This window comes from Madurella fahalii (assembly GCF_045866475.1).
Source record: "Madurella fahalii IFM 68171 DNA, scaffold_2, whole genome shotgun sequence".
In the NCBI taxonomy this organism is placed as follows: domain Eukaryota; kingdom Fungi; phylum Ascomycota; class Sordariomycetes; order Sordariales; genus Madurella; species Madurella fahalii.
In genome coordinates, this window is record NW_027263972.1 from 4,805,931 (window position 1) to 4,817,031 (window position 11,101).

The 11,101-nt window shown below is 57.8% G+C and overlaps 4 protein-coding genes across 4 annotated transcripts; 1 reads left to right on the forward strand and 3 right to left on the reverse strand.

The window, feature by feature from the left end:
* Positions 1–321: 321 nt before the first annotated feature.
* Positions 322–1,485, forward strand: MFIFM68171_04156 (Ras-related and estrogen-regulated growth inhibitor-like protein; the record flags this gene model as incomplete). Its single annotated transcript, XM_071059576.1, has 2 exons — positions 322–555; positions 625–1,485. 2 exons carry the CDS (start codon positions 322–324, stop codon positions 1,483–1,485), a joined length of 1,095 nt encoding a protein of 364 aa, XP_070915677.1.
* Positions 1,486–1,789: 304 nt separating this feature from the next.
* On the reverse strand, positions 1,790–3,112 carry OMA1_1 (metalloendopeptidase; the record flags this gene model as incomplete). The annotated part of the gene is made up of 2 exons (XM_071059577.1): positions 1,790–1,933; positions 1,997–3,112. 2 exons carry the CDS (start codon positions 3,110–3,112, stop codon positions 1,790–1,792), a joined length of 1,260 nt encoding a protein of 419 aa, XP_070915678.1.
* A 731-nt stretch (positions 3,113–3,843) lies between these two features.
* MFIFM68171_04158 (Endo-1,3(4)-beta-glucanase-like protein 3) lies at positions 3,844–6,143 on the reverse strand (the record flags this gene model as incomplete). Its single annotated transcript, XM_071059578.1, has 2 exons — positions 3,844–5,456; positions 5,519–6,143. 2 exons carry the CDS (start codon positions 6,141–6,143, stop codon positions 3,844–3,846), a joined length of 2,238 nt encoding a protein of 745 aa, XP_070915679.1.
* Positions 6,144–7,834: 1,691 nt separating this feature from the next.
* MFIFM68171_04159 (uncharacterized protein) lies at positions 7,835–8,795 on the reverse strand (the record flags this gene model as incomplete). Its single annotated transcript, XM_071059579.1, has 3 exons — positions 7,835–8,029; positions 8,164–8,363; positions 8,567–8,795. 3 exons carry the CDS (start codon positions 8,793–8,795, stop codon positions 7,835–7,837), a joined length of 624 nt encoding a protein of 207 aa, XP_070915680.1.
* Positions 8,796–11,101: the final 2,306 nt, after the last annotated feature.

Consider the following 11,101-nt stretch of genomic DNA (forward strand, 5'->3'; position numbering starts at 1 on the left):
AGCATCTGTTGGCCTCATGTCACAGGTTGATATTTGCCAGAATGTGATCCGCCGTTGACGCCATCAGCCAGCCTATCGCGGCGCGGCGGGCGCCAGCGTTCATGCTGGTCTCTTTTGCCTCTCTTCGTATTTCTGGTCCGGCCGCTGGCTGTCGTCAGTGAGAGAATGTAGAAATGTCTGGAATAGCAAAGAAGACGTTGTCGCGCACTTGGAAACGCTCTTCTGACATTCGATATAGAGAATTTCAGCCGTATTTTTCAAGCGGAACCCACCTAGATACTCATGGCGGAAGTCAACGGCGTAAGAAGAAATAAGTCCAAAATGGTCAACTCGTTCGTCTGGACCCCCGAGGAAGCCAAGTATCTCAAGGCTGTCCTCCGTTGGCAAGCTAGCGCACCATCAGATGACGAGAAGAGACGCCGGCTAGGCACGACCGCAGAAGAAGATGCGGCGCGGAGGAAGAGGCAGCAGCAGGGACAGGAGAAACCGGCTGGCGAGTTTCGCGTCCTCGTCGTCGGCGGCCGGGGGACGGGCAAGACAGCCATCCTGACCCGAGTGAGCATACTCCACTGCTCCGTCTTTCGCTATCACTATTATGTACTGCTGTCTAACCCAACCCCGTAGTTCGGGCAAGGTACCTTCCGTGGAGAAGGCGAACCCCCCGATCCCTTCTACGAGCGCGGCTGCCGCCACCCCATCACGCTCGACAGCACCGGCGTCACCACGCCTATCCCGTCTCCCACAAACCCCAAAGAAGCCCGACCGCAACCATGCTCGCAAACGTACATGATCGACGCCTTGGAGATGCCGTCGAAGCATCTCCTCAGCAACCCCATGCTCGAGCAAGCCCTCAGCATCACCGAAGCCGCCGTCCTCGTCTACGACGTGCGTGACGAGGCCTCACTCCGCCTAGCCAAAGGCCTGGCCGACTTTATGCGCGAGCATTTCTCTTGTACGCCCTCCTCCACCTCTTCGCCTTCCACCACGACGGACACCCCCAGCACCGCCGTCCCAAACAGCAATAGCAACAACACGGCCAGACCCAGCAACAACCTCCGGCCCTACGCCCTGATCCTAGTAGGCAACAAAGCCGACTCGGACAGCCAAGCCGACGCCGACGGCGTCGAGAAGGAACGAGAAGTAACCTGGGCCGAAGGCTCCAAAGCGGCCGCTGCGATGCTTATGCCCATGCCCGGGGGCGGCTCGGCGTCGGGCGTGCCCTTCCTGGAGGTGTCGGCCAAGACTGGGGAGAATGTCGACCAGATCTTCCCAGCGGTCGGCCGCGAGATCCTGCGGCTCAAGCGGCTTGCCCTGCAGCGGAGGGAGCAGGCCGAGCGGGCTATGAGGCTGATTCAGGAGGCCAGGGGGGCCAAGAATAAGAACGGGGAGGTGGCAGGGAGGAAGGGGAAGTTTGGGTTATGGAGGAATTTGTTCGTTGGGAGACGGCAGGCGGCGGCAGCGGTGGGTGGCGGCGGGGGTTACTAAGGAACAAGATGGGAGGCGTTAAGGAGTTTAGAGGGTAGAGAGGTTAATGACTTTTTTCTTTTTTGTTTTTTCCCTTTCGTTCAACGGGACAGGGTGCTTTTGTGACAGTATTTACCTCCTTTTCCTGCCCATATCTGGATAATTTTCCCTTTCATATTTACGGGATTAGGTCGAGTGAGAAGAGGAGTATTCATTCCCTTGGGTAGTTGCTCTGAACTGGCCCATAACTCTAATTTCGCGCCAAACAATGCTATGCCAGCCGTAACGCCACGCTTCCCAAAGCAAAATGCCATTCCCTTCTTATTCACCCCAAAATGACAATCTGGCCCCTCTCCATCGCTCGCTTGAAGAGGTCGGCAAAGGCCGTCGTCGTGCGGCAATCGCTCTGCGCTCTCTTCTCCATGGCCTCGGGCAGCCATTCCTGGATCTTCTTGATGCGGCTGACATTCTGCTCGCAAAACGTTAGCATATCCCCCTCTCAAGCCGACGCCGCAGGATGATTGGAACCCACCGTCGGATGCGTGCTCATCCACTCGGGCACCTCCTGCCCGGCCGTCGCCCTCTCCATCCTCGCCCAGAACCCAACCGCCTCAGTCGGGTCATAACACGCCTCCGCCATCATCATCAGGCCGATATAGTCCGCCTCACTCTCCTGCAGCCTGCTCATGGGGAACCCGAACGCCACATCCAAGAACCTGCCCCCGAAGAAATGCATGATCAACGGGCCCAACCCAAACACGCCGCCCAATATCACCAGGCTATACAGCACGATACTCGCCCCGATATCCTGGGACAGCCTCTCGGCGACATGGCCGGCCAGGTTATGGGCGATCTCGTGGCCCAAGACGGTGGCCAGGCCGCTGTCGTTCCTCGCGAGCGGCAAGATGCCGCTGAAGACGAACACCTTCCCGCCGGGCAACACGAAGGCGTTGGCGGTGCGGTCGTCCTCAACCACAAACACCTCCCACTCCTCCCCCTCCCCCTCCCCGGCCATCCCCGAGAAGGGTATCAGTCTCGCCATGACCCGCTTGACCCGTGCCGTCCGCGGGTCCCAGTCGGGCAGCAATCGCACCCCTTTCGCCTGCAGCTCGTGCAGCAGCCGCGCGTGCTCCATCTCGCCGGCCTTGCGCACCGACTCGACCCCGTACACGTTGAAGCGCGTGCGGCCCGACACTGGGACCGTCTCGAGGTTGGAGAAGTAGAAGATGAGGCCGGCGCCGATGGCGATGGCGACGATGGTGTAGGTCGAGGGGGAGTTGAGGCCGCGCGGGGTGAGGAGGGGCTTTGCGGCCGCGAGGCGGGAGGCGTGGGTTTCTGGGTGATAGTATGAAGAAGAGGGCGGGTAGGGGCTGTAGTTGTTGTTGTTGTTGTTGGTGATGGGGGGTCGGCGGTAGTAGCGGGGTTGGTGGTCTTGATAAAGAAGGGAATTTACCGGTCTGTAGCGGAAGGACGGGGGGCGCGCCGGTGGTTGCGGGACGGCGCATTTCTGCGGTTGGCGATGGGCGAGAGATATGCTTCGCGCGGCCACGGCACGGAAGAGGTTCTGGGTAGGGCGAGCCGGAGTGCGTCGGAGAAGGATGGCGGGCCCTTGCGCGACCCATGGCTGCGCGCGGAAGAGGTTGAGCATGGTGGGTGTGGATGGTTGCAGCTGCGGAGGCGATAGATGGCTGCGGCGGATGCTAGCAGCGGAATAAGCTCAAATTCGGACCGGGGCTGGGGCCGGCCAAGGAATGGCCGTTCAATTGCAGCGCATCGAAAGGGGAGCAAATCGAGCTGAGGGGGCTTTCTGTCGGACCTCCAGCCTCGGAGTCGGATGAGGTCATGGAACGCGGGAGACCCGCTGTACCCGATTGGCCCACTTTCACTGCAGTTTACAGGACGTGTAGACGCCCCCTTGCAACACCAACCCTTTGAAGGAAGAGGACGGTACTCTATCCACTGAATTCCCATTTTTGAATCGAGGACATCGAACACTTTCAGGTATTTAATTACACCGGCTACAAACTCATTGATGATTCCGGGCCAATCTTAACCCTGCAGCACCGGACTTTCATCCGCCAAGACCCGAGCCATCACTCGGCACGAATGCACTGGAAGTATAGCCTGACCTGATCCTGACTTGATGCCAATTCCTCTCCTCGTGGAAAATCATCGCCACGTAATATTATTTTTTACGCTTGTCTCCTAGAAGAATTAAAGTCCCAGAAATTGGAACCACCCCGACGGGGCAGAGAAAGTAACCATCAAAAGTCGTCCAACTCGCTATCGAAATGGCCTCCGCTTCTACCCCCCACACGTTCACGCAAGGAACTCCTTTAGAACATATCCAGCCATGAAACCAAAGCGCAACCCATCACATTAGAGCATAAAAGCGGCCACAACAACCCCAAGAGCCACCATCACCCCGCTCCCCACAATCCTAGCCCCGCCATTCACAACAACAGGCGGCTTCCCGCTCGAGCTGGGGCTGGTAGTGACTACCTGGACAGGGGGGAACACAGCCGTCCCCTGGGTCGGCTCCGGCTTGGTCCCGTTATTGTTGCCGCCACCATGCGGCGGCTTGACCGACGACGACGGCAGGGGCACAGGGCTGCTCGTCGCCCCGGGCACATCCACGTCACCATCGTCATCATGACTAGGGCGAGACGATGTGGTAGGCTTTGAGGCGTCCACAGAGGTCGTCACGGGCAGTGTGGTGAACGTCCTGATTATGGTGGCCGGCCCGCCGTCGTTGACGGGGCAGACGGTCGTGCCGATGGGCACGACAGTCGTGGTTACGCGGCCGGGGCAGTTGGTCGTCACGGCCGGCGGGCAGGAGGTGACGGTGTAGGTGGAGGTCGAGTAGATGGTCGAGGTGGTCCACTTGCCCTCGTCGGTGTTGGTGCTGCTAGTCGGGGCGGCGGTGGGCGTCGAGCTGACGGGGCAGACGGTCGTGCCAATGGCGATGACCGACGTGACAACGCGGCCGGGGCAGTTGGTCACGGTCGGCGCGCAGGAGGAGACGGTTAGGGTGGTGGTCGTGTAGATGGTTGAGGTTGTGTACTCCTGGGTCGAGGTCGTCTCGGGGACGCTGGCCGTCACGGTGGACTCGGTGGCGCTAGCTGTCACGTCCGAGAAGCTAAAGGTGGCGGTTGCCGATGTGGTAGTTTCATCGTCGTAGCACTCGCTCTCCGTGTCCGTCTCCGTAGTGGTCGTGGCGCTGCCAGTGTTCCCGGGAAGGCTACTGGTAAAGGTCGTTGTCGTCGTCAAGTCATCGTCGTAGCACTCGCTCTCGGTATCAGTCTCTGCCGCAGTGGAGGTGCTGCTCTCGGCGGCGGTCGTCGTTGTCGTTGTCGTCGTGATGTCATCGGGGAGTGTGATGGTAGCCGAAGTGGTAGTTTCCTCAACAGGCAGGCTAACGGTGGTCGAGGTGGTAGTCTCCTCAGGCAGGGTGACCGTGGTCGACGTGGAACTCGAGATGGACGTGCTAGAAGTCGACGTCGAGGTCGGGGTCGACGTCGTAGTCGTCGAAGTCGTGCTGGTGCTGGTGATGGTGCTGGTGCTCTTGCTGGTGCTGGTGCTCGCGCTCTTGCTGGTGCTGGTGCTGGTGCTGGTGCTAGAGACCGTGGTACTCGTGCTTGACGGCCGCACCGTCTCGAGCTCGTACACATTGATGCCCCGGACCTTCCAGAACGTCTCCTCGTAGGCCTCAGGCGTCCATTGGACGTACGTGTAGCATTCGTCATGTCCCGTCTTGGTCGCGCACCCGCCCCAGAGACCTTTGTTACCAGCAGCATCACCGCAGAAGTTGATGTTCAGGATCATGCGCATGTTCCGGAAGCCTCTCTTGATATCGCAGGTGTTGCTGAAAGCGGCGAAGCTGGGCGTGCCCCAGCTATCTGGTTGGGGATTCCCCTTGGCCACATCCAACGGGACGTTTCCCTGGGCCCAGCTCCAGACTCTGATGCGGTCTTCTTGCCACTCCATAGCGTCTGTGGGGAAGCAAGTGTCAGTTCCACGCGTGCGGGTTGCTTGGCCTAGGAAGGTTACTCACAGACACCGCCATTCGGGTTCCCAAAGAGCCCATTGGGCTCATCGACTGCGCAACCCGTATTTCCCGGCTGGCCCGGTGCGTTGTTCCAGCAATTGGAAGTCTGCACTTCGCCGGTAAACAACCCTTGGTCAATTTTGCAGACGCCAGCCACCTGGGGGCGATCGGTGTGCAGCACAATCTTGTTCTTCTCGTTTAGATTCCAACCCTCATAGATGTCGACTTCACCGTCCTTGGGCCAGTCGGGGCCGACCATCCAGAAAGCCGGCCAGGCACCGCATGCGGCGCGGGGGAAGTGCGAGAAGTCGGCGATGAAGAGGCCCGAGTTGTAAGTGTTTTTACTCTCGAGTCTCACACTGCTTCGTCCGTCCTGATCGTGCCCCTTTGCGTCGACACTGATCTTCACCTCGGATTGGCCTGTCTCGATAAGATGAAGCCTTTCCGCATCGGCCCTGTTTCTGTACTTGACGAAGCCACGGTTGGGATCGCTGTCACTGAAGAAGGAGAACTTGTCGAAGAAGTTGGACGGCGTATACGACTCCTTGAGCTGATAGGACTTTTGTTGAGCAACAACACCCGAGGCGCATGCCAGGGCAGCGGCACCCAGGCGGACAAGAGCGGGAGCCATCACGATTATTATAAAGATGAACGAGTGACAATGTTCACAGCGCTTGTTGGAACGAGTGACTTGACGTTCGATACGTCAGAGGACGAGCAAAAATGATGCTCTGGTCTCGCTGTGAGAGGCAGCGTGGATGGCTTGGCTGAGAAACATCAAGCAGAAGAGAGAGCGGGTTCTGTGATGGAGAGGGCGCCCCCGGGAGGCTTTTAGGGGGGGACGGGCGGGCAGGGGAAACGGATGAGGCTCGATAGCTAGCCCGCCAGGGCTGGAAGGAGTCGCTTGCCCCATTGCATGGCATCCGCTGGCGGGTAGCCTATCATCAAGGGGCACTTGTCCCCGTTTGGGAGTGAATAATCGCAAAGAAGCAATAGCGCTGAGAGCCGAAGCAGCACCGGGTCGGCGGCTCCCAGTCCAGATTCGTATCCGCCCCGGTGTACAAAGGCCGAACCTGGGGCTCTCGAAAATTGGTTGGGCAGCAGTTCTTTCTCATTGGCCGCAACACGCGGAACAATGGGCAGATTCTGTCAGCGAAGACGATGCGGGCCTCGATACGGGGCTCCACCACCCCATGAATCGATGTCTCCGCTTGCTAGCGACAACTTCTGCAGGCATTTCCCCCTTGGAATAGCATACACTAGTTCCCAGCTCTCATCTCGTTAACCAGCAGGCGTTTGGCACACACATAGTAAGCAGCGCCGGGCGGTATTCGCGCCGCAGCCAGACACAGCCGTACGTACTGTAAGGTGCCGTGGGTGAAGTAGTTGCCGGAAGAGGCGGAAGAGGGCGGGGATGCGGAGATCGCTGGCGGGTAACTCTTCCGCCCAGCCCAGGTGACCCGTCACCAATGGAGTTGTGCTGGATTTCCACTATGCGGCCCGCGTAGGAATTGCAACCATGAGGGCAGTTGGTCGTCGTGATGCAGTGGAGTGGTGGGTCCAAGGGGCCAAGGGGCCAGACGCAGGAACCGCCAGCAGCAGCAGTGCCACAGGGCTCGGACGTCAATTGGCCAATCTTGGTCTGACCACCGCGGGACTTGACTTTCTAGTGTAGTGTAGTGTAGGTAGTTTTCTCGTCCGCAGGGCCGCGCCGGCGAGCCGAGAGCAGCCACAAAATATCACGCCATGGGCAGGAGTAGTCTGCGCCTCTGTGCTGATCAGTCCATGCCGCAATTCCCCGGATTTCCGGTTCACGATGCACTGATCTAGTGACGACCAGATCGGCGTTCTTCTAAGTGAACCCGCACGCCTCGAGTTAACCCGGAACCGACCAGCGGCGCTCCATCTGATCATTGCCGAAACAGGAAGAAAAAAAACGTGGTGGCAGGAGCTTAAATTCGCCACCGGGCGGCTCAGATCGCCGATCCCCCAGCCAGGTCCCAGGAACCAGGTAAGAGGCGGGTTGGACAAGAGACAAATGACGCCTCCCTCCCGTCTGTTCGTGTTGTTCAGGAGTCGAGAAACGAAGCTCACGGAGTCAATGTTTGGACGGACAGCTCCTGCGGGAACACAAGACGCCGCCGACTGCTTACTACATACATCTGACAAGCTCCCGCCGGACTGTGTCACCAACGAAATTATTTAACATGCAAGGTCATTCGTGCCTAACCGAATTGTTCGGTGTGCAAAGCAAACCTTTCCTTTTCTGTCGCCAGAGAGGCCAATTGATTACAACCATCTTCCCCGATTAAGCCCCATTTTTCAATCGATAATGAATTCGCTCCGCTTAAGCTTCCTCTTCTCCATCGCAGCCCTGCGCTGCCGTTTCCTAAAACACCAGCTCACCACCGCCAGGCCCACGATCGACGGGATTCCAATGGCCACTCCGAGCCCGATAGCCAGCGGTTTGCTCACGCCTGATGCAACTTCGCTGTCGTAACCCACTAACGTCGGCTGCTAAAAGTTCAATCCGGGAACGTTAGCTGCGCCGCATGCCTCTCCTACTCAACGTACCAAAAAAAAAAAAAAAAAAAAAAAAAAAAAAAGGTCGAGCAGAGAAGGGTGAGAAAGACAGAGGGAGAAAGACCTACCGGAGGAGCTTCCCCAGGCCCGGGCATGTCTCCCACCACACCCGATTCCGATATACTAAAGAAAGGCGATTTCGCCAGCAAAGGCGTATCGTCACCAGTCGAACTCGACGATCGCAGCTCGAGCTGGTACAGTCCGGACGGGATCCAGCGGAGCGGATATGGGACGCTCGTCCAAAGGTACGACGTACCGCTGGCAGCAGCTGCAAGTAATCCATGATTAGCCATCAAACGTTCAACTCCAGAACAATTGTCGCTCCTTCTTCTCCCCCCCCCCCTCCCCCCTCTTCTTCCCTCCGCCCAACTTAGAGATGGCCATATTGCGGAAAGGGCTCCAAGTCGTGATAGGAGGAACCAACCAACCAAAGAAAGAGAAAGAAAAGAAAAAGAAAATCTGGTTGCATACTCGTGATATTTACCCGATACGCATTCGCCCTGTACCCATCCTCGCCGCTCCGCTCAATAAGCTGCGCCGTGATGCACAGCGGGAGGTGCTGCGCCGCGACATCCTCCCAAGTTAGCTGGACGCTCGACCCGCTCGTGACGGCGTCGAACGAGTTGGTGAACCCTGCCGCGCTGCACAGGCCGGCTGCTGCTGTCAGGACCAGAGCTGCCAACTGGCCTCCGAACTTCATGATTGTATCTGCGGGCAGCAAGGCGAGCGCCGTCGCATGTTGCGCCGGTCTAAGCGGGGCGGGAGGTGAAGCGTCCTAGGAGATATGGTTCCCAGACCTTCGAATCGCGGTGTCGCAAGCGCTTTTGCTAAATATAAGTATGCCGCGTAACGAGCAAGGTTGCACCGAGCCCTGTGCCCACAAGAGGTTGTAGGTCCCTAGAGTGACGGTCTAGACATGTCAACCAGCAAACGACGACATCTTGTTCCAAGGTTAAGCGAGATCCGTAGCACACAGTCCGGGAACGGGAGACGACGTGGCCCTCGTGCTCAGTATAAGGGAGGGTTGGCAATGACTTGCGCTATCGCTGCGCAGGATTTTCCCCCAAATTTAACACCAACACGTCGAGGATCGTCCTAAATCCGGCGTCCAAGCTTCATCCGCCCAAAGGGAACCCATTCTCATATTAAAATTATGGGCGCTTGCCAGTGCCTAGAAACTCGGGTAAATTGCAGTAAATAAACCCCAGCAATACTTCCGGCCACTGACAGCGCAGGAGCCGCAGCGTTATCCGTTTATCCAGCAACGCCAAACTTGCCGCTCTCGTCTTTCGGATCCCTCCCCGCAACGCTTTCGGGCCTGCATGGCAGGTCTCGGCGCCGGGCCCTTGGCCCCACGTCCCCTGGCTTGCGGAGGCGTGCAGTCCGGGGGTGTCCGGGGTTGCGGAGAACCTTAGTGGCGATCGGCCCGGATCTCTGGAACGCGTATAACATGGAGGCTCGCACCGACAAGCAGTATTCCTCGTTGGACCTGCTTGCCTGCCGGCCACGACCACGGCTCACCGAGAACCCCATGCTGACACGCAGGAGACCAATAGCGCCCGTCAATTCCCAACATCCAATGACTCTGCTGCAGACGAGCGGTGCCAAGATGCCCCAGTGATGACTTCGCAGCAGTCTCTCGACAGACCGGTCGCTCAGACCAGGGTTTTCATGCTTGAGCTATCTTAGCCGCATAAAACGGTCGCACGGATGACGGCTGGATGACCTGTTGCTGCAGCCCTGTGAGTTTGCAGCCATGCGTTGGGCTTGCCGAGTGGGGAGATGGTGAAAAGGGCTGATTCAGCAACCAGCATTTATGGTCGAGTGAAAAGCGTCGAAGCGGCGGTGATGTCTTGTCGTGGGGTTGACCAGCTCAATACTTAAATGGGAGTGCCACCCGGCCCATTGTGCAATCTCAGCCCTACCCACTACTCTAGCATGACACCCCGTCGCCGTGGGATTCTTTTGAGTATTTTCTGGTAGTATGTTTGCCTCCACTCCCGTTCGATCAACAAGCCGGCTCCCTTCAGGGCTGAGGTGGTATGGGAAAAGAGGCGGCGAATTCACGCAAACCCGCCGCGAGGTCTGCCATAGGAAACCCATCCGCGAGCCCCCGTTTCCAGAATGGCCACTCTCGCCTTCGAGGTTGACGCCCTCCGTCGATCCATCCAGCTCATAGTTCGCCGTGGGCGATTCGACCATTCTCGTCAGCAAAACCTGCGTCGATAATAAGTCCTCTTGCTGGAATACTAACAGGCGGCGAGAAAAGGGCAGGCATCCATCCGCTCGTCCTGGCCGTCCGGGGGCAAGAATGATCGTTATCACCAGCCACCCTCAAAACTTTAGCGCCGGCAAGCGCTTGTCACCACATGTACTATCTCGTTCCACATCTGTCCAGGGCTTGAAAGTGTTTCCTTCCGAACGTTGCCGGTCTCTTTTGTAGGTAGTCATGGTGGTTTAGGCGTTCCGGGTCGATTTCTCAAAGGTGTCAGCATCTGGTTTATGATCTCATGGTTTGTCGGTATTTAGGTAATAGATTGTTCTCATCGGAAGCAGACGTAGGGGACGAACCGCCACTTCACCGTTTTTTCGTCGTTGAGCTTAAGTTGGCACTTAAAGGCTAGTTCTCAGATTGTCACTAAAGCCATATCGCAATATGCTTCTTAGCTCTTCTGGATATACCGGACTGGGGCTGCCTTGTTCTGAGTAAGACGAAAGTTCCAGTGGGGAGGTCAGGGGACGTGGGATTCGTCACTTGCCGTTCCTATGACCCCCTGTATCCCTTTTTAGTCGGCATTGTAGCCATATTCGTCCCAATGTGCCCGGTATCTTAGAGTGACGGCTCCACTAAATGAATCGGGATCGGCCCTCGTGCACGTAAGGAAGCTTTCTGGCATCGCTAGCGCAATTCTCATATGGGCTGTGCCTAGCTAATACAACGGTTCGTCCATCTCGGAGCGGTTTCGGTTCTCCGAGGAGATCCGAATCCAGTTCGATCTCACGGAA